The following is a 22,078-nucleotide window of genomic DNA, read 5'->3' on the forward strand; positions in this document are numbered from 1 at the left end:
GTACTTCCTTATGGTTGTTTTAACCCTGCTGCCTATTGATTTCATTGGGTGACCCCTGGTTCTTGTGTTATGTTAAGGGGTAAACAACAACACTTCCTTATTTACTTTCTCCACACCAGTCATGATTATATAGACCCCTATCATATCACCCCTTTGTCATCTCCTTACCAAGCAGAACAATCCCAGTCTTTATAATCTCTCCTCATATGGAAGCTGTTCCATATCCCTAATCGTTTTGTTGCCCATCTCTGTACTTTTTAAAATTCTAATATATCCTTTTTGAGATAGGGCAACTGGAACTGCATTCAGTATTCAAGGTGTGGGCATCCCACAGATTTATACACTGGCATTATGATATTTTCTGTTTTATTATCAATCCCTTTCCTAATGTTCCTAACATTCTCTTAGCTTTTTTGACTGCCACTGCACATTGAGATGTTTTCAGAAAACTATCCACAATGACTCCAAGATCGCGGTCTTGAGTGGTAACAACTAATTTAGACGTCATGGTTTTGTATGTATAGTTGGGATTATATTTTCCAGTGTGCATTACTTTGCACTTATCAACATTGAATTTCATCTGCCATTGTGTTGCCCAGTGACCCAGTTTTTCAAGATCCCATTGTGACTCTTAACAGTCAGCTTTGGACTTAACTATCTTGAGTATCATCTCCAAACTTTGCCACCTCACTGTTTACCCCTTTTTCCAGATCATTTATGAATATGTTGAACAGCACAGGTCCCAGTACAGATCCTGGGGGGACCCTGCTATTTACCACTCTCCATTGTGAAAACTGACCATTTTTTCCTACCCTTTGCTTCCTGTCTTTTAACCAGTTACTAACCCATGAGAGGATCTTACCTCATCTCATGACTGTTTATGTTGCTCAAGAGCCTTTGGACCGTACCCAGATTCGGAAGGGAACAACAAGAGATTCTGCTGGTGGACTATTTTCCAGTAAAGGGAAGAGGTCACATTTTCTTTCATGAAGAAGGGTGCAACATTTGGAATTAGGCTCTTCAAGTAGAGGTATAACACCTCAGCCAGAGAAGCACAAAAGAACTCCCTGATACTATACTTGGCTTCTAACGATATAGTTCGTCTTTTGGAGTTAAGTGGATTTAAAAAGAGAAGCGCAGAGGGAGGCTTTGCTCAGAGCTTTCTGGAAGATGTCCAAGACAAATATTAATTAACAAAAGAACTGGTAGCAACCTAGTCTGGTTTAGGAAGTCACAACTTCCTTTGCAGTTGGCAATGGGGGTGTATGGAGATATGTTTCTGTGTGTTAGATCTAGTCATTAGACCTTTTGATGAAAAATGTTCTCTAAGAGTCACCACTTGCATGGAGCCCCTTGGACTCTGCAGGATGGTCCAGTGGTTAGGTTGCTAAGTCTGGGATTTAGGAGATGATGGGTCAAGTCCCTGTTTTGCCAGATCTCGTGTGTGACCTTGGGCCAGTCACTCCACCCATGTCACAACTCCCCAGCTGTACAAGGGGGTAACAGCACTGCCCTACCTCAGCGGGAGGATGTCAGGATAAATTCATTAAAGATTGAGAAGGGCTCGGATACTACGCTGATGGTAGCCATATAAGAACCTTAGATAGGCAGTCGTGTTCCAAGTATAAAAGGGTTAAAATGGGATGCGTTATTTTTCAGCAAGTAACACTTGGTTTCTTCTCTCAGTTTAATGACCTCAGACAGCTGCTGCTGAGGCAGTCTCCTTTCTAATTACTGTCCATCACAAGCCGTGTTTGTTACCCTAGAGCTGCTCATGAGCAATGGATCAAGTTTAGTTGGGTGGCCGTAGGCTTTAAGAGGAATCAATCAAGCAGGTGGTTGTGCTAAATTGCTGGCAGCACAAAAGCACTGGAGACAAATCTTTAAAGACACCAAAGCAGGTGAAATGCGAGAACATTCTTAGTGATGCTGGGAAGAGCGAGGGGATAGGAAAGAGAAGGGAGCTTATGCCAAATCATTGTATTTAATGATGGAGAGTCACTAACTGCCCCATTTCGACAGGAAAGCCATACAAAGGGTAGCGGTTTCTACCATTTATAAAACAATCAGCATTTAAATAACTAGATCCAAAATCATCCACACGTTAAAAGTCTGTTGTATCGTGGGGCAAGATGGAAAGCTCCTGTAAATGTTTACTTCCTAGACTTTGTTCTTTCCACCTTAGTTTGGTCCTGGACAATTCAGCCAGCGGCTGGGTACTCTCAGGAAACGCGCTAGTTATGGACACAGGCAGCCCATTACTGCGGATCTCCACCTCCAGCACCAGATACACAGAGTCTGCAACAGGATTTGAGTCTCTCTGCTCCGAGAGTTAGCTCTCGGCAAGAGAGCTCTTGGACTCGACGTACTCCAGTGCGGCTACTTTCACAGCCTGGATGGTTTCCGACGTGCCATATTTCTTCTCATAATCCAGGTAGCGCTTGAAGAAAAATTTCATCCTCTTTGCTGCCAGGCTCAGGTGAATGACCCGCTCGAAAATATCCCTGCAAGAATCAAAAACCCATTCAGAACATGGATCAGCACTGGACCCGCAAGCCTGATATCCTGCCTCTGAACAATGGGCAGGACGGGTCATACTTCAGTGGAGGCAAAGGAAACGCAGTACATACACTCAGCCTGCAGTAGAATGGAAGGTCAGATCCCTGCGAATCAGCAGGCTTCATAACCCCCTTCCTCTTTGCTTACACGGTTACTGGCCAAATCATACAGCTATTTCTCTAAAATCCAGCCACAATATTCGACTGAGCTCAGGGAATGGTCCTGGATTGGCTACACACTGTGGAAAGCAGGAGTTCCTTTCACTAGCTCCAAGCTCATGCCAGTGAGTAGCCCCTTCTTGCATCCTGGGTAGACTTGGCAGAATTCAATTTTTTTAATTTTTTTAATAATTTCGACCGATAATATCGCTGATTGTTTAAGCATTTTTCTTCTATTTTTATGTATCTAAATTTTTACAGTTGTGCATAATTATGGGATTTAAGAGTTTTTAAAACTATTTTATCAATTTAAATGTTCGTTGTCGTGGGTAATTATGGGGGGGGGAATCAGACGAGGGGCAGGGTCAGACAGTAATTATTTAATGACAGTAGATGTTGAGATTCAAAAAAGTTAAAGCTTTATAACCATTAAGCACACAAATTGTCACCATCATGTCAAAATATATGAAGTAATTAGCCTTAAACGAAACTCTAATAAGTTCTCAAGCAGCACTTTTCTTACTTTGTCTATCTGGAAATTTTGATCATCATCCATGGAAATATTTTTCCATTGGTTTGCGCGTGTGTGGGGAAGTTGACATTTGTCAATATTTACCAATAAAAATCTAATCCCTCAAAGGCTAACTAAGGGACGATGTAAAATGGAAGGGCTGATCAGCTTTCGCTATCACTTTGCACACAAAGGAGCAATCTCACATCTTTGCTGAGTGACGACCCCACCAGGGGGCTGGGAGATGAATATGCTCTTCTGTGAGCGGCATGGCATCTGGGGCTGAAAGAGCGGCAGCATTAAATAAAGAGATTAACTAGGCTCTTGCTCCTCAGCCAATGGTGGCCTCTTGCGCTCAGCCTCGTAGACATACAGGATCAATTACTGGTGAAGTGATCCAAGCAGGGAATAAAAAGAGGCCAAGAGACATCCAGAAGTATTTCCCTACGTGCTGTGTAGATCTTGTAGATTTAGATTAGATTCTCCAGTTTCTGAACTCTGCATTGCTGTGAAAGCACTGTCCAAACCTGCTCATTGCGCCCCTGAAGGTCTCCCTCCTTTCCAACAAAGACGAGCCCAGACCCCTTTGCCTTCTCCACGTAACACAGATTCACTGTTGCTCTGGGATCCTCCATACTGCCCAGTACTGAAGGGTATTCACACTCCCTGCAGGGGGCGTTTTAAGCCTTGTGCATACACACACACACACGCGCGCATGCACACCCCCCGCATCGCAAGCACTCACCTTACTTCCTTCTGGCTGCCGTGTTTGATCATCATGTCTATGTAGATGGACCAGATGTCCGTGCGTTTTGGGTAGCTGCTGAGCGTGCTCTCAAAAATGGCCTTGGCATGTTCAGGGTCCCCAAAGTGGAACTCCAGCTGAGCAAACTTGGAAATCACATCCACATCTATAATGAGAAGACACCCCTCAGGGCACTGCACACACCAGCAGGGGCACCTGCCCCTCTCCATCCCCTCCCTCCACCCCCAAACACATGTAGACAACCGCCAAATATCCAAGCAAGAGGCTGGCACGGCTCCAAGGACAATGCTATCTGCAGCCAATCCTTTAGTCTCTGCTCAGAAAGAGGTTTTGGTGTGATGGGGATCTGCATCCCCAGTCTCGACTGCAGCTCACTTCCCATCTCAGCATTTTATTCAGCTTTCTCCTGGAGGGGATGTCTTGGGCGTAGATTTCTCAGGTTTCAACCCTCCAGGGCTCCCTGGAACCATGACTCAAATCCCAGCAGGGCCTACTCACAGCCCTGCCCCCTTCAGAAGCAGAACACACATGCAGAGCAGTTGACTTTGAGCAGGGGTTTTCAGACCTTAAAAAACAAGGTCCTCTCTGCTCCGTGCGAGCAGATCCCATGGCTTAGCGTGTTCCAGGAGGGTTGGCTTTGTTATCCTGACCAAAAGTCTCTCCTCCCCATCGCTCCCGGGCATAAGGAGATTTCAGACCTGTTTGCTTCTTCCCAGCTGTTAGCATGGTAGAATACCAAAGGTCAACCAAGCCACCTGAGAAGCAGGAACCCAACGAATGGGAAGGATGACACAGGTCATGGAGTGGGAGAGGAGCAAGCCTTGGGACACTTACGTTCTTTATCTGGCAGGCCCTTCAGGGCGCGTTCCAGAAGCCTGTGCGTGGCCTCCACCTGGCCCCGTTTCAGGAGGAAGGTGGCGTATTTCAACCACACTGATTTCTCCTGGCGGAAACGCTTCAGTATCGTGTTGTACAGGTCATCAGCTTGCTGGAAAGATACCAGAGTGGGACGTAGAGGTCAGTCTAACATGGGGTTGCATCACGCAGCCTCTTACTAGAGCCTTGCACTTCTGGAGAGCTTTCCAGCCATGATCTTTAAGGCCTGGTCTACACTTAAAAGTTAGATCGACACAGCCACATCAGGCAGGGGTGTGAAAAATCCCCCCCCTCCAAGTGCCACAGCTACACCACCCTAACCCCCCGTGTAGACACAACTACGTCAGCAGAAGAATGCTTCTGTCGACATAGCTACCGTTGCTCGCTTGCTTCGTGCTGTTTCACCAATGGAAACCCCCCTTGCGTTGCTGCAGGCTGCATTACACGTCGGGGTTATGCCTGCATAGCTCTGCCGTGTATAGTCTCCAGCGCACGTTACAGAGGCGAGTGAGTATCATAAGCTCTGCCCTTTTTACAACATAGATGGGGAAACTGGAGTTCAAAGCAGTGGAGCAGCTTCCCCCAGTTCGTACAGCAACTCACGGCCAAGCTAAGAACAGAGCCAAGGTCTCCCGCCTCCCAGGCCTGTGCCTGGCCCAGCTGAGCACGCTGCCTCCCTACAAGGGTGGATTTTCACTCTGTCTGTGGCTTCTGACCACATAGGAAATAGTATCCCTGAAGCAGAGTTGACGCACTGGGCCCTTCACCTCTGCACGCTGGGAATGAGATACAGGTTTAGCGCTTAAGTGACAGTGAGTTTGGTGTTTCCCCTCTGGGTCTGTAGGGTCAGTTTGGCATGCTTGTATATCACTGATAGGCCAAGCCAAGCCAAGCCAAGCCCAGGAGCAGTTGCAAGGTCAGGACGGGGATGCAATGGCACAGCTGGGGGGGAAAACTTGCCTAGCACCTGCATTATGTCCAGCTCTGATCAGCGTGACTGGTCCCTCACCCTTTCAGGAGCGCCAAATTCAGAGGCCTGGAGGAAATCAAATCTTGGTAACAGACAGATCATCCTACTATGCACCACAGGGAACAGATTAACAGGCAGATGCTACATGGGGAAGACCCAGGTAAGAAATAAACTGATGGCAAATTCCCTTGCTGCTCACACAGGCCTGCACCATAACTCCGGATGGCCCAAAGTCAGATACACCAAACTGGGGAGCAAATGCTGGATTCGGCCAGGCACTCTCTAAGGGAAAAAATGCTCATCTCCTGCCCTGGTGGTGAGCAGCAAGGATTCTGCTCCTCAGCACATCACGGGTCCAGGCACCCACCTGGTATTTCTCAGAGCTGGCATAGATGTCAGCCAGGTGCTGGAAGACCTTCAGGGGCTCATTGTATTGAACAGCCCTCTCAAAGACCTTCATCAGTGTCTCTTCCGTGCCATACATGTTCTCTAGGTTCAGCAGAGCTACCCACACGTTCAGCTTCTCCTGCTCCTCCCTGAAAGCAAAACGGGACATGAACTTTGTCTGAGGAACTCAAAACCCTTTACAAACATTAGCTGAGCCCCAGCGCACCGGTAAAAGGTTGGCTAAGGGATTGCATCACTGCACCATGCAAATGCGGCCCCATCTGGGGCGGAGTGTGGTCATTGTTTTATGGTGCACAGTAATACCACACTGTGAGAGAAGAAGAATTGTGTAGCCAACTGAAACTGCCTGGAGGGTATCAAGGAGGCAGAATGTATTTACTCAGTTGAAGTAAGCCCACAGGGCCAAAGATAACACCCCTCACTCTCATGAAAAGAGCCAGAAAAGAGTATTAGGGCTCATTTAGAAGAGAACCACAGCACCACGCTGGGGCACTGGCTTGGTACGGACTGAGAAGGAAGACTGGCACCTATGGAATCATCAATTCCTCTTTCTGCAGCACCCCACTTGTTCCCTTACGTCTCCCCTCCTAGCCACGCCCAGGCTGGGCCCTGCTTAGCTTTGAGCTCTAGCTGGATCACAGCATACGATGGGCTGGCTGCCGACCAACGTAGCGTCGCTGCGGCGGTTCAGCCTGGGTCCTCCCTCGAACAAGGCAAGCTGAGAATTGCAGCCCTTGAGTACTACGGGGCTGCTGGAGCAGCACTTTCTATTCCCCACCCAGGCTGCTGGCGTCCCTACATTTCTAGGGGCAGATTAGATGTCCGTGCCAAATAATGGCAACAACGGCACGTGGACATCAAGCTGCTGCCCTCCCATGCAGGGAGGGAGAAGCGTTTTACCTGAAAGAGATGGTTTTGAGGGCCCTTTCCGCCACCGCCCTGGCCTTCTCCATCTCTGTGGCTTGGAGGTGGAAGGCCATGTACTGCAGCCACAGGATGGAGCTGCTGGGATTGCTCAGCACCAAGCGGTCAAAGTCGTCCGCCGTCTGGGGCTGCCGATTGGGGTCCATCAGGGCGGCTTCGGTCTTGGAGAGCTCCTTCTCCACCCTCTGCTTCTCCTGCTCCTGCTCCTTCTTCGTCTGCTTCTTCCTCTGAAGCGGGCAAGGAAAGGGGTGAGAACCAGAGACCGTGTCACTTTGGAATACTTCAGGCGCCATCTAGCACCACAAGGGAATGATGGACGGAAGATGGTCAGACACTAGGGCATCCTGGGGGGAGTCTATTCAACAGACTGGGCCAATTTTTTAGAGAGAGAAACGAAACCAAGGGAGTTTTGGAACCCATCGGAGGCTGTGTCTCAGAAGAGCAGAGTCACAAGGGGGAAGGGATATTCGTTTCCCTTAATAAAGCACATCAAGGGACTGAGCTAATTCCCTAACTTTGCACCTCTGACTGCAGAGTTTACACTTTAACTCCACTTGCAAGTGATTTCATCCTAAATTTTTTTCCACAACACAAGCCCATTGGTTGCTGGTGACCAGTGCAATTGCCACAACGTAGATGTCTGCTCTGGAGAGGCCAGGGACTGGAAGGACAGGGTGTTACAGATCAAGACTGAGGTGCATTGGCAGATCATCAGGGGATGGGTGTGGCTCAGGACTGGAAGGACAGGGGTTGAGGTGCATGGATAGGGCTGTGAGAAGGAAACTCAGCTTGCACAGCACCCGCCCGTGCTCTCTCTCAAAGATTGTCACCTTCCTCTGGTTACGTTTATCTACACACGTTAAAAGAACGTCGTAAGAACCGATTGGTGAAGGCAGTCCCTTGGATTAACACAGCCTTTGCCATCTGACACAAGGCTCAGCACATTACCGATACAAAGACAGTAAGTGACAAGAAGGCAAGTTACAGCAGCTCCCACGCACGCAGTGCTGTCCAGGATACTGTACCATGGACTGTGTGTCATCCTCTTCCTCGCTGTCTGAGCTCTCCTCTTTCCGATTAAATACTGGCACCTCCAGGGCATTTAAACCCTCGTCCCAAGTGAAGCCACTAGAAACCTGCAGCCTTGGAGCCTCTGCACGTTTTGTCTCCTGCTTGACAGGACAATAGAAGATGATATTTGCTTGTTTTATATTCCAGGCTTCTGTTGGGAGCGGGTACAGCTGCTGCCTGCACCCTGCCTTGCTCTAGCCTGCGCATTGTCTACCAAAATGACACCTGAAATTCCCCACCACCACCGCCCCTGTCAGAATGACTTAGCCATAACAAACTGGGTCCATGGAGGGATAAACAGTGAGAAAAACAGGCTCACTGAAGGATTTCAATCGTCTTCTGGAGCAATGGGAATAAATTGTTCACACTTATATAGAAACTTTCATCCTGAACCCCCCCCCCCATAACGTTTTATAGAGATAGCCATCACTTCATCCACTACTAGAATGCAAGCACCTCTGGGGTGGAGCATGATGGCTGTTTGACAGCACAGCAGAGTAGAACAGGAAGTAAACATACTGTTTCTAGTTGTAACTGCAGTTAGCACCCAGATTGGATTTGGCCAGGCTACTGGAGCTAACATCCATATTCTTGTGGGAGATAACAAAATATCCAAAAAGAAAAGGAGTACTTGTGGCACCTTAGAGACTAACCAATTTATTTGAGCATGAGCTTTCGTGAGCTACAGCTCACTTCATCGGATGCATACCGTGGAAACTGCAGCAGACTTTATATATACACAGAGAATATGAAACAATACCTCCTCCCACCCCACTGGACACTCCTTTTCTTTTTGCGAATACAGACTAACACGGCTGTTACTCTGAAAATATCCAAGTGGCCAGAAAGGCGAGAGAGACTAGGAGTATCACCCACATCTCTTTTGTTTCCCTTGATGGTGTCCCTTCCCAGCACTGACCAGACCAGACCGTGCTCAGACCAGACCAGATCCATCATCTTTATTACCCAGTTTACAAGTCCCTGCATCACCCCAAGGTGATAGCTTTTTGTGGGAAGAATGGAAAGTTACAGGTCTCCAGTTCTGGATTTCAGGGCTCTGGTTACAGTACATGGAGTTGCCTCCCTACAGGCCATTAGTAACCAAACTCTTAAAGAGCCACGTGCCTGCTAATTGTTGAGGTAAGTCCTTTTATGCACAGGGTGGAGGAGCTGAGAAATGGACACATCGCAATGGGCCTGAAAGCCAGGTACCCTGTAGCAGCTTATTCCAGGCCCCCATCTCAGTCACCCTCAAGCAGTCCTCTGCCAGTCACCCTGAACATCCCTTTGCTCATTCATATTCTCCTCTTCAGGGCTCTGGCTCTTCCTCTGTGTACCCTCACCTTGGATTTCCTTTTATTCTCCTCCTCATCTTCCTCCTCCTCCTCCCGGCAATAGACCTCAACGCCGCTGTCATCCCCGTCCGTCAGGCGACCTCGCTTTTTCCCTGGCTTCACCTCCTGCAGTGGAGGTGGGGGGGAGGGTGAGCCATTGGAAAGAGACTTTACAAGAATTCTATTTTCAAGGTCAAACATTGGCTACAGACAGAAAAAGCAGAGGCCTTGGAATAACCGTCACCGCCTTCCCCAGTCACCCAGAGACACAACGTACAACATGAGTCACAAGAGAAAAGTCATGAATGTGGCAGGCCTCAATCCACGGGGCAGATGGTCAAGTCAACTTTTATGGGCCACATTCTGGCAGGTGCTGTGCAGAGATGCCTGCCAGAAAACTTGAGATACAAGAACATAAAGCAGGGGGCCAGTGATTTTCTTCCCCAAAACACACACACTTTGGGGGGGGAGGGTGGCCAAGAGCAGTGGTTTTCAAACTTTTTTTTCTGGTGACCCATTGAAGAAAATTGTTGATGCGCGCGACCCAACGGAGCTGCTGCCTGCCACTTCCGGGGCGCAGCGCGGTGTCAGAACAGGGAGGAACTAGCCTGCCTTAGCCGGGCAGCACCGTCGAACGAACTTTTAACAGCCCACTTGGTGGTGCAGACCAGCACCACCATGACCCAGTGCCTGACATGCCACGATCCAGTACTGGGCCACGACCCACAGTTTGAAAACCACTGGTCTGGGTGTGTATGCAATCCCCACCCTCAGTGTGGCACTCCATCCCCCTCCAGTGGTGCCTGGGCCACATATAGAGGTTGATGAGCCTGCTACATCATTGGCTGTCACAGGTGGATCCTTTAGCTCAGGCCATTGAGGCACAAGCTTTAAGATCCAGAGGTCCAGGTTCAAGACCTCTTTGTTTGCAGTCAGACACCCCCATTCATACAAAGTAATGTTGCAATTCGTGCAGCCTGATTTGGGGTTCTGTCTGTGGCAGAGGAGAGTTATGGACCATAGTTCTTTTTTCTATTCTGTAAAAACTTCATGTTAAGTTTCCATTAAAATTAGCTGAATCTTTATCACCCACAATGTCCTGCTTTGAGGGTGAAGCAGACAGAAGCAAGGGGAATGCATTTCTGCCCCCTGCTCAGCACAACCACCCACCCCAATGTGGGGGACAATCTCCCTGCGTGCACATACCTGTTCGCCTTCCGAGACTCTTCTTTTCTGTTTTGACCTCAGCTTCTTTAACTCCTCTCTCTTCTCCTTGCCCTTCCCCTCATCTGTGTCACAGCGTGGCAGGCCCAGTGACTCAGGCAGGATGCTTGGCTTCCCAGTGTCCTCAGGGAGGAGAGAGAGCTCAACATGGCTCTCTCTATTATTTACACTGCAGCATGTTTCCAGGGGGAAGAGAACAGAAAACCAGAAATATTCCAATTGCTGTGAATGCCAGAAATTGGAAGGGACCTCCAGAGTCACTGAGTTCAGTCTCTTGCTATTGCAGGTAACCCTTGTAACAGGGGCCCGTCTCCACTCCTATCCTCTTCCCTGCAGAAATTGCACAGATTCCACCGGCTGTGCTCTTAGTGACACTTTATTTCGATTCCCCTTCACCGATATAACCAGAGTCCCCCATGCTCCCACCTACTTACAATATTTGCTGGGCTTTTAGCCCTCTCAGCAGGACCTGAGGGGACAGAGATCTCCCTACTCCGAGGCCCCTGTCTGACTGGACCCAGCTAGCCCTGTCCTCCCTCTCTCTCTCCCTGCAATTCCTTCCTGGGCCTTCTTTACCAGCCCCGGGCTAATAAGGCCAAATGAATGTTTACCCCACCCAGCCCAGAGAATTACCCCCAATTAGCCTCTGCAGCCCTGGGGCCGGAGAAGTTCTGTGCCCCCTGATGATTATTGGGGTGCCCCTGCTTGCCCCTTGTCACCTTTTCTTCTGCCCCTTCCCATTGTCCCCTCAATCTGCCAGTTCACTGGGGGGCCTCCCACCTACCTGAGGACCTTGGCAGTGAGGAACTTCCCCTCTGGCACGTACTGCTCATACAAAGATTGTTTCGGTATGAAGAAGGGGACGACTTTGTGGAATTGGACTCGGCCCACAACTGAGCTAGACAAACTGAAAAGAAAGAGTCAGAATCACACGTCTACAGCTTCACCTTAACGGCAGCTATATTACGGGGCCTGGTGCACGTCACCTAACCACCATCATTACAGGCAGCCTCCAACCCTGGCGAGACAAAGAAGCAGAACAGCAGGGAGTCCAGCAGGTCAGCCTGGAGGGACATTGGCAGAGCCAGAAGGGCAGGATGGGAACAGCAGGGGATGTTGCAGGTTGAGATTGAACAACACTGGGGGCACTGTTTATAGGACGCTGGAACAGCGCCTGCCTGCCCTACGACCAGCTGCCTATTAGATAGTAGGGCATTTTTCACATAAACGTCACAAGCTTACAAAAAACACCAACATTCTGACTTACAGAATGAAATTCACTTGGGAAAGTGGCATTACATTGTCAGAGACGCTGCAGAATTTTGAATTCTAGGGCTATTAACACAAAACAAGCATGCACACATGGACCTCGGGTCTACACAGCCCACTGTACTTGTCTCGCCACGTGCTACTCACCCACAAAACACGCCTGACTGCTTGACAGATCTGACATAGCCTCTGACCAGCTGGCCTTCCCGAACATCCTCAACACATGTAATTTCAGGATCTTCCACTTTGTTTTTGCTCTTTGGATTTGTCCTAGAAGAAAGAGGGGGAAGGAGGAAAATCCTCACTGCAACTGAATGTTTTATACTCTGCTGGGTCCTGAAAAAAATCAACCCAAACTGGAGACTGGAAAGCAATGAACCCTTTACGGAGTGTGAAGGACCAAGAACATCCTTGTTTCTCCTCCCATTTATTGAAATGCACTGTCTGCATCTTCTTCCAGCTACAGAAGGTAAGCAGCACGATACAGCGATCCAGGTCGCTGTACTGAGGATTTGTGGCTAACCCCTTGGCCTGTTACACTTTTGAGATAGTGCCAGAAAAAGGGGCAAAGGCACTGATTGAGGCTGTATGAAAATTTGGGGTTTGTGTCCTCCTGCCCCAAAGAGGCTTTAACCCAGCCTCCCATCACTTGCATTCATGTGTCCAGCAACCCGATCTGTGGTCACAATCGGATACATTGATGCCATCATCTGTGTGTGCAATGCACGACTGGCACAAAGTGAGAAGAATCAAGCTCTTCATCTGCCATTTCTTCTGAAAAGTAAAATGTTCATCTGCATTTTTTGAGGTTAAATGTTTATGCTGCCAATTCCACCATGGGAAACTATTTGTTTATTTTTTTTAAACTAGGTCTAAATAAGTTCACTGGAGGAAAGGTAAACACACAGAACACATATCCAAATGAAGCTGTGTGGACAGACCTAGAAGAGCAGTGAAACTCAACCAGACCTAGAATGCTCATAAATAAAATGTGTGAATGTGTGTATTCACAACCAGACATCTTCACATTCTCCCGGACACGGGAAACCCTCTAAGCAGAATGAACAAGCAGCATCCAAAGCTATCTTCATCCCTTACAAAGTCTGGGATATCAGGCTAATTATGTAATCTGAACACATGCATTGGGCTGGCCCAGTAAATGTGGGTTTCAGGGTGGGTAAAAAACTAAACACCAAGTTTCACTGCACTTTTTACCACTCTCAGGAGATCTACAGTCCAATGCAAAGGCACCTACCTGGATTGCCGGAGAGATATTTCTATTTTGTTGTCTTCATTGGATAGGACACAACACCTGGAGATGTGGGAGAGGCACGAAAATGGGAAACCTTTGAGCAGATTTAAAAAAAAGGCACACACAGAGGAAGCAGAGAAATTCTTCATACAGCAGCATTAAACGTAGAAGGTGCACTAAGAACCCAGATCTCTGAAGCACTTACAGTCTACCGCAGACCAATGAGATACAATGATTTAGGAGATCAGCTGAGAAGGTTTTGTGAAAGAAAACAACCTACCGACCTACACCATAGTATCTGAGCATCTCACAATCCTGAATGCTCACAACACCCCTGTGAGGAAGGGAAGTCACATTAGAGGTGGGGAATTCGGTCACAGACACACCATGGCCCAGATTTAGATATTTAGGAGTATAAATCCTATTGACTGTCAATGGGATTTTGGCTCCTAAGTGCTTACATTCCTTTGGAAAATGAGACAGGCTCCTAAATCAGTTAGGCATAGCAACACAGAGCACAGCAGCACCTAAATACCTTTTAATATCTGGGTGTAAGCAATTATTCCCTCTAATTTTTCTCATGTATGTGCGGAATGAATTTTGTTATGTGCACCAATATGGAGGTGATGTGTGGTGGGGGTGGGGCCGGGGCCGAGAGGTTTGGAGTGTGGGAGGGGGCTCAGGGCTGGGGCAGAGGGTTGGGGTGCTGGGTGGGAGCTGAGGGGGGAAATGAAGGCTCCGGCTGGGGGTGTGGGCCCGGGGGTGGGGCCAGAGATGAGGATGGGGGTGAGTTTGGGGTGCAGACTGCCCTGGGGTGGAGGGCGGGGCGGGGGGAAGAGAGAGAACTCCCCCCAGCAGCACTTGGGCTGGGGGGGGGAGAGGCGCCTCTCCCGGGCCGCGGCAGCTCTGGGGCTGGGGCTGAGGTAGAGGTGCCTCTCCCTGCCGAAGCCCTGAGCACCTGTGCGGCCCTTGATACGCTTAGAGGGAACTTAGGGTGTAAGTGATTTGTCTAACACCCTTGGAATTCAAAGCAGGTCTCCCAAGTCCGAAACTAGCATGCTAAGCACTGCAACACCCTTCTTTAAGAAATGGGTTCTGAAAAGGGGACTGAAGGAAGCGAGCACACAGGAAGTGAGCAGCTGCCCCAAGCAGATACAAATGTAAGGTTACAACCTTCTCCCCTAGAGGAGCCAAAGAGCTATATGTCCTCTAACTCTTTACAATTTGCCCCGGAAGGGGTAACACTCCGGCTGGAATGCAAGGAAAACCCCTCAGTGCTGCTGCTAAACCAAACCACTGGTGAATCTTGTCACTGCTGAAGGATTTTCCCAGGCCCCCCCACTTGAGGAGGCAACAAGAGACTTCAGGAGACTAGGAGAATCTCTGACCTGACAAGCTTCCCGATGCTGAAGTTCTCTAGCGGCTGCTCAGCATATGAATCACTCAGGTGAAAGATACTGGCTTTGCCGGTCTTTCCGAAGGGAAGTGCAATGGTGAGGCAGACATGTGGAGTCACCTTTGTTATGGTGCCCAGGGTGATGGTTCCTTCCGCCAGCGAGTGGACTCCTGCCAAGAGCACGAGGATTTCAGAGGGGTTATTTCAGCCAGACCCCACAAAGGGTGAAGATATTCCAAGCTTGAACACTTGGGGTAAGGGAATCAAGTAGACAGAAAGGAGGTATGGCGTTACTTCCCCGGTCACCTACCATCCCCACAGTCTTTTGGCCACATGGGGCCTGCGCGGCTCTCTCAGTTCACAATCCCTTTTGTAACAACGATGCCATGTTCAACCATTCACAATCCTTCCTCCCAGATATGACCCTGAACCCATTATACCCGGACCCGTAGTAATTGATGAACAGCTTGTGTGACACCTGATGGAGACCAGTCAGAAACCAAGTTGCTTCAGAAGAGAGCAGAGATGAGGACCCTGCCTGACACACCTAGAAGGAGAACTGATGCTTTAGTCTAAAGGCTTGAACCTCTACGTACCGGCTGAGTCTGAAAACCAAAGCACCTTGAACTCTGGATCCAGATTCAGGGTGTTAGTTCAGGAGAGAGAGACAAAGTTTGGCTCTGTCTTGCAGCATTCTGATCCCATGGTTTCAGTCCAGGACCATTTCTAGTTGCTGAGCTGATGGAGGAATCCGAACAGGAAGGGTGCTGCAGTTAACGAGGCTTTACCATACCTGTAAGTGACAGGCAGAGGTTGGTCTCAGAGGCATCTGTGCCAGTCACTGTGGCAGACAAAGCTTGGCCATTCTTGAAGCTCTTTTCTGGATGCTTTAAGACCTGCGGGGGAGAGAGACTTCCACTCATCACCAGGGACTTCAGCCACTCATTTTGATTTTAACCAAGGTAATCTCAGGACATTTCGAGATCTACATTTGGCATTATAGGCATCTTCTGTGCATCTATTAAACCCTGATAAAGAAATGTCACTGTGACGCTGGATAAATCTAGCAGTAAACAGCATTTCTTACTGCTCATGTTTTAGGGAAGCAGCCTGGCTCCATGGAAAAAAACAAACAAACACTGGACTGGGATTCAAGAGACTTTGGGTCTATTTCCAACTCTGCCACTGGCTTGCTGGGTGATTTGGGTAGTCATGTGCCACCCTGTGGCTCAGTTTCCCCATCTGTAAAATGGGGATAACGATGCCAACATGCTTTGAGATCTACTGCTGAAAAGCAGTATGTAAGAGCTAAGTATTATTATACTAATTATCTTGTTGCCACTATAAAAAAAGCAACTCAAAAGAGACAGAGATTGCACAGTGAGTGAGTCTACAAGGTGGCGGGGGTGGGAGGGCGGGGAAGGGTAAAAGGACTTGGCAAGGAACCGATTTCCAAATATTCGTATTAAGAGGCAAATAGATCTGATTTGTTCTGCTAACGATCTGGCATTTGATTCGGAAACTCTGCAGTTCCCCTTTGAAAAGAAAAACAACTAATGATGTTCACAATCTAACGTTTCTCTAAAAATAACCAAGTCAACAATACTCATTATGGAGTAGCTGAAAGAGGAAGAACAGGCCCAGCCCCAGCCATGACACAGGATCAGGAAGCAAAGAGGAACCAAAAGGTTGGAGGCTGCTTGAGACACTTTTGTCTCTGGGTGCTCGCAGCCTCATGTGTGCAAAACCTTCATGCATGTGATTCTCTGGCGAGGACTTACCTTGGGGTTAAGGGAAAGCAGAAGCTGGGGAACTCTTCCTCGAATCTCAGGGGTGATCTCCACCTCCAGCCAAGTCTTGGTGGTGTTGTACTGAGAGGAAACCAACCAGCCATAGAAGAGAAGGTTAGACTTACAAGAAGCTCCATGGCTTCAAGGAGAGAGAAAATTCAGATCGAGTCCAGAAGGGCCCAATTATGATCATGTAGCCGGATCTCCTGCATAACACAAGCCAGAAAACCTCTCCCAGCATTTCCAGCCCGGATTCCAATCGCTTATTGATTAGGACTCAGACAGGAGAGGTGCTTCTTTGTGCTCTCAGAGGAGAGGATGAGTCTCCCCAAAGAGGAGAAACAGCATTTGGAATTCTCTGCAGATAGAGATACTAACAGAGGGGTCTTTTGGGTGGGAGGGAATCATGAATTGGCCCCAATGATATCTTGCTGCTATGGGGTCTGCTGCTACACTGCAGTGATTCTCACACAAAGGCTCAGGAGTTCCAGCATCTGGCATATTTGGAATTGGGGGAGTTTTCCCCCAAAAGGACCTTCTGCTGGAGCATGGGGCGGGGGGAGGGCGGCAGGGGGAACACTGCACTGGGGACAAACAGGCTGTGATATCAACCCATCTCCTTAGCTCTGGAGTTATTCTGCTCCTTCCTATTTCCTTCTGTCGTCAAGACTAGGGCTGGATTTTGGATGCACCGATCAGCATTTTACTGGCACGTTTGAATTTTTCAGACTATGGGCTGGAACCAGGCCTGACGTTTTGACAGTTGGTCCTTTCCCAGCATTTATTTTGGAAGCCTCCAAATCTCACCTTCTTCACAAAGCAGGTCACCGTCTGCCCAGCTTTGTAGGGCCTGAGCCGTTCACTGGGATTGTCTCCTTCGGGGCTCAGAGCTGTGCCACCATCCCCCTTCAGATCACTGTTCAGAAAGCAAAGAGACAGGAGCAGATGGAAAAAAATTACAGTCCCAGCTCCAAGCAGTGCATGGACACGTTGTGGATCCAGGAGACTGTTTATGATGATGAAATATCCCCTGGGCAGCATCCCTGTAAAGTTCATCCCCACTCTCTTTCCCCCAAGCTTTCTTCCCTTTATTCTGCACAGTGCAGGAACTCCCACAATTTAAAGCAAGTCTCCCCAATGCAGAGAGAACCACTAGGGTGTGGTTTGAGCCATGTCCCATGCTAGGCAGCTCAAGGGTGTGTTAGCGGAACAGTCGACGCTTTAACTTGTAGTGGCCAGAACAGAGCTGGAAAGAAGAAAGGAGTGATATGCTTATGTGTCCTGTTGTCTCGCGGATTCCTGGCTCCTGGCCTGTTCCTCGTATCCTCTGTAGGCTGGAGGGCAAGGGAGCCTCTGCAGGGCAGAGCTCCGTGGCACACAGGAGTTGTGGATCCCAAATGCTGCCACCCTTCTCCCTTCCCCAGCGGAACACCGCTTCCCCAGCAACAGCTGACAGGGTGGAATTTGGCACTTGGCACTTTCCATGTTCACGGCACTTTACAAACATTAAACCAGGTGGGCAGGAGGCTAGTACAGAATCTGCGGCTCTTACCTGGGTCGAATGCTGAGCTCTGGAATGGACTGAGTGAAGTGTGGATGGGTGATGGGCAAATACCTGCAACAGAGGAAACCATTCAATTCCTTCTGTCTCCACAGCACACTGCAACGAGGCTTTCCCGGCCCGTTACCCGCACAGCACAAAGCCAAGCACTCTTAAAACTAACAGCTTCCCAGTTCTGGTGCTCAGCCTTTGCCACGCTCCCACCCACTCCAAAATGAGACACTGCTAGGGCACCATCCTCGGTGCTGGCTCTGTAACAGAGCCACTGCTGGACCGGTCTGGGCAGCAAACCCTGGGCAGATTAGCTCTGCCTCCCAAAGCAGAGTAATCCTCTTTCTCTGCCTACATTTGAGGAGCCTCCTTCCTCGCACTGGGATGCCGACACGCGATCATCTGTGAGATGACCAGCTGCGTTAGGCACTCAAGAGTGGGGTTTTTGGATAAACCTAAGGGAATAACGTGCCAAAATTCCATTGAACTTAGATTGGAGTTGGAAGTTTCGTTACCTCTGAAGTCAGACCCTTAACTTTCACTCAGGACTAGCTCCTGCTCCACTGGAAGTCAACAGGAGCTTTGACTAAGGCAGACCCCAGACTCCTCTCTACCTGTGATCTAAGACAGGGATAGAATGCCCATCTGCAGTGATGCAAGTATCATGTGCTAGCCGGGGCATGGAACATGGCAGGGGAAGATTCCCTTAGGGCCTCATCACCTCCAGCAGGCATAGCTGGAATACAAAATGCCTGGACAATACAGAGGAAGAGACCTGGTTAATCTGAACTAAATTACTACTCCACTGCCAGCTTCCCCTAGAAGCGACACAGAAGCTCTTTTTCTACCTGTGAGTCTTCACATCTCTGCCTCCAATGACCCGGGCTGTCACCTTCTGCCCAGCTTTCAGCCTGGATGTTGGAAAGGTGCCTATGGGGACTTCATCCAGGATCTGGGACGTGTGGATGGAGCCCGTTAGCTTGTCATCAATGGCAACTGTCACGTAGGTAGGTCTGACGGACTTCACAGTTCCCTTGACCACATCTCCTAAGCACAGGGAGTGTTTCACTGCAGCCAAGCCTTCCTCTACGGTCTCTGACTCTTTCCGGGACCTTATAAAAGCCCTTTTCTTTGCTGGGCCTTGCACTGCTAACAGGATGCCATGGTCACCTGTCAGCACGGTTTTTAAGGTTACAGAGACAACCTGTCCCACCTTCAGCTTCTCAGAGTCAAAACGGAACGTGTCATTGAAGTGAGAGGCCACAGGAATGGCAGTCAGCTGACCTGTCTCCACCAATGAGGCAATGGCAAACTCTTCTGCTACATGCTGCACGACAGCAGGCTGCTGGGAGTTTTCCATTAGCTGTCAAACAGAGACTGGTGGTGACTTATCAGCAGGAACTCTGGATTCCAAGCTAAGACATTCTTGCCCCTTCTCCCCGCCCACCGCCACTTTGTGTGAAACATTTCACACCTGAGCATTATTTAAAATCCATTAACCAGGTAAATGCATACCTGGCACAGGGACAGAAACACACGAGACCTAATAAGAGAACACAAGCCAGACGTACCCCTTTGGCTTTTGTGTGCAACAGCTCTTCTCGAAGGGAGACGTGAACCGCTGATTTGAGGGCATCAACATGAAGAACCAAGACTCTTGCTTTTTGACCAGCAACCAAGCTCTTGTCTATAAAAACAAGAAGATTAACTGCTGACAGCCCAAAAGGATTTCCACCAGTCTTGACCCTGTGTGACAAAGCCAAGGGCAGCACGCTCAAGGGCAATCTGAGCTCCTAATGCTACCATGCTAACACTAAAACTGTTTCACAGTCCAGAGGACCCATTCACAATATGGTTACTACTAGCAGCCAAATGTGCGGTAGCTCATTTAAAAAAAAAAAAAAAAAAAGAATCGATCCATATTTTTTCTCCAAGCCACTAATGTTGGGGGAGTGTTATCCTTTCACTGGGAAAAAAACAAAAACCACAGCCAACCTTACAGCAGGATCAAGTCAATTTTACAATCAATCAATCAAACCTACCTTGTATATAGAACTTTTCATCAGGAGATTTCAAAAGTCCTTTACAAAGGAGGTCAGTACTATTACCCCCATTTTAGAGAGGGGGAAACCGAGGCACAGAGCAGGGAAATGACCTGTCCAAAGTCACCCAGCAGGCCAGTGGCATAACTGGGAATAGCACTCAGGTCCCTCAAATCCCAGGCCACCACTCCTTCCACTAGGCCACACTGGCTGGTATATATCTGGTTGTCATTATTTCGAATTTGAACAAAATAAATACCCAGATTAAAAGGTTGTAACTAAACACAAATGGCAGGTTTCAGAATAGCAGCCGTGTTAGTCTGTCTTTGCAAAAAGAAAAGGAGGACTTGTGGCACCTTAGAGACTAACCAATTTATTTGAGCATGAGCTTTTGTGAGCTACAGCTCACTTCTGTAGCTCACGAAAGCTCATGCTCAAATAAATTGGTTAGTCTCTAAGGTGCCACAAGTCCTCCTTTTCTTTAAACACAAATGGGTCTTTTAAAAGGCAACAAATGCAGGTTTGAGTCAAATTTGTTAATACTTGCATGGAAACTTCGTATATGGTGTGTGTACGTACACACGTTCATGGGTGCGCGCACACACTTCATATATGTTAGTAATGATAAAACGAAGTTAAAAACAGTTCTGAATGCCTAAGATAATTTTCAGTTCTGCTTAAAAAATGACACTTTTCTGGGCTATTATTTGAACTACAATGTATTTGAAATTGCAGTTTTGCTTAATAACGTTCCTTGAATCAAGAGAAAAATTATGCAGCAACTGAGCATATTCCAGCTCCTAGAGGAGGAAGGGAAAAAATTAAAAACTGTTCATTAATACTTTATCCTTCTATAGCACCTTTCATCTGAGGAGCTCAAAACACTAATTAAGCCTCACAGAAACCCGGTGAGGTAGGGGGGCATTTTGCTGATAGGGACAACAGAGTCACAGACAGGTTTAATCATGCCCCAAACCATGCTCTGGATCAGTGGCAGAGCTAGAAACAGAAACTCAGGAGCCCACGCCTGCACTATCCCATGCTCATGACACTCCTCACTGTTTCATCAGCAATTTATTTCATTCCAGACAAAGCAGTTTGAGAGCATTGTGTATCCTACCCAGTGACGATGAAACACAAAGAAATAAGACCATAAAAGAAATTCCCAACCTCCAACATGATAGCGAGTGGCTGTTACGGTCAGCCCAGCAACACAGCTGCCGTTGAAGAATGCTGAGCCATCCCTCTGCACTTCCTGAACGACCAGCTCCAGTTTCTGCCCAGGTATCAATCCACAGAGGTTTTGGGCCACCTTGGAATGATCTAAACCGACAGAATGGGAAAAGGTAGAGAGTTAATTTTATTTCCACTGGATCTTTCGCAGAAGCAAAGAAGCGGGATTCACCTTTGCTTAATATGAGTTTTTATGCCCCTCTTTAAAAAAAAAAAAAAAGAGAATCAGATAGTTTAGACCCCCCCAACACACAAAGAAATAGTATTAAAATTTAATCCCAATAGAAACACTTATGAAAAGCTAAAAATTTAAAATCACACCGCCGATCACTAGAGATATTTAATGTCCCAGGGCTGTTAACCTATGACTAAACAGGCCTGTCTGGAGGGATAGCATATAACTTTAATGCAGCCCAATTCAGGTCTCTTCCAATTATCATCTAATTCCCTCTTTCTGCATTTCTAGTCTATTATAGTCTCTAAGGGAGATCTGTATTTCCTAAGGTGCCTATCACCTTGGTATCTAAGCATTAGTGCATTTAGTACCTCTTTTCTAAACAATTCAGTTCTATACCCTCACGAATGCTCCTGCTTTTGGTATGTGCATTTGTATGCAGAGAGGCATCTACGTACAGGTGACCAGGATTCTCAGGGCATTCAGGTCTGGGAGGTAGGGGGTTGGTACGCACACAGGTACTGCATAGCAACCTTTCAGAGATACAGAAGTACTTTCCATGTCTACT

General features: G+C 48.1%; 1 protein-coding gene across 2 annotated transcripts in view; it reads right to left on the minus strand.

The window, feature by feature from the left end:
• Positions 1 to 1,965: 1,965 nt before the first annotated feature.
• PDCD11 (programmed cell death 11) overlaps positions 1,966 to 22,078 on the minus strand; it is a 44,330-nt gene continuing 24,217 nt past the window's right edge. The window contains exons 18-36 of one of the 2 annotated variants that reach the window (XM_084635054.1): positions 21,273 to 21,425; positions 19,632 to 19,747; positions 18,909 to 19,423; positions 18,061 to 18,123; positions 17,316 to 17,424; positions 16,500 to 16,589; positions 15,512 to 15,614; positions 14,711 to 14,888; positions 13,326 to 13,382; positions 12,218 to 12,340; positions 11,586 to 11,708; positions 10,784 to 10,970; positions 9,587 to 9,703; positions 8,198 to 8,341; positions 7,149 to 7,399; positions 6,208 to 6,376; positions 4,829 to 4,982; positions 3,974 to 4,139; positions 1,966 to 2,504 (exon numbers count right to left, since the gene is read on the minus strand). In XM_084635054.1, the coding sequence (XP_084491180.1) occupies positions 2,333 to 2,504; positions 3,974 to 4,139; positions 4,829 to 4,982; positions 6,208 to 6,376; positions 7,149 to 7,399; positions 8,198 to 8,341; positions 9,587 to 9,703; positions 10,784 to 10,970; positions 11,586 to 11,708; positions 12,218 to 12,340; positions 13,326 to 13,382; positions 14,711 to 14,888; positions 15,512 to 15,614; positions 16,500 to 16,589; positions 17,316 to 17,424; positions 18,061 to 18,123; positions 18,909 to 19,423; positions 19,632 to 19,747; positions 21,273 to 21,425 (2,990 nt within the window). In that variant the 3' untranslated portion in view covers positions 1,966 to 2,332. Of the gene's footprint in view, positions 2,505 to 3,973; positions 4,140 to 4,828; positions 4,983 to 6,207; positions 6,377 to 7,148; positions 7,400 to 8,197; positions 8,345 to 9,586; positions 9,704 to 10,783; positions 10,971 to 11,585; positions 11,709 to 12,217; positions 12,341 to 13,325; positions 13,383 to 14,710; positions 14,889 to 15,511; positions 15,615 to 16,499; positions 16,590 to 17,315; positions 17,425 to 18,060; positions 18,124 to 18,908; positions 19,424 to 19,631; positions 19,748 to 21,272; positions 21,426 to 22,078 lie in introns of both variants that reach the window. The other variant, XM_084635053.1, reaches the window with a different exon arrangement.

This window comes from Lepidochelys olivacea, assembly GCF_965140295.1.
Source record: "Lepidochelys olivacea isolate rLepOli2 genome assembly, chromosome: 7".
NCBI lineage: Eukaryota > Metazoa > Chordata > Testudines > Cheloniidae > Lepidochelys > Lepidochelys olivacea.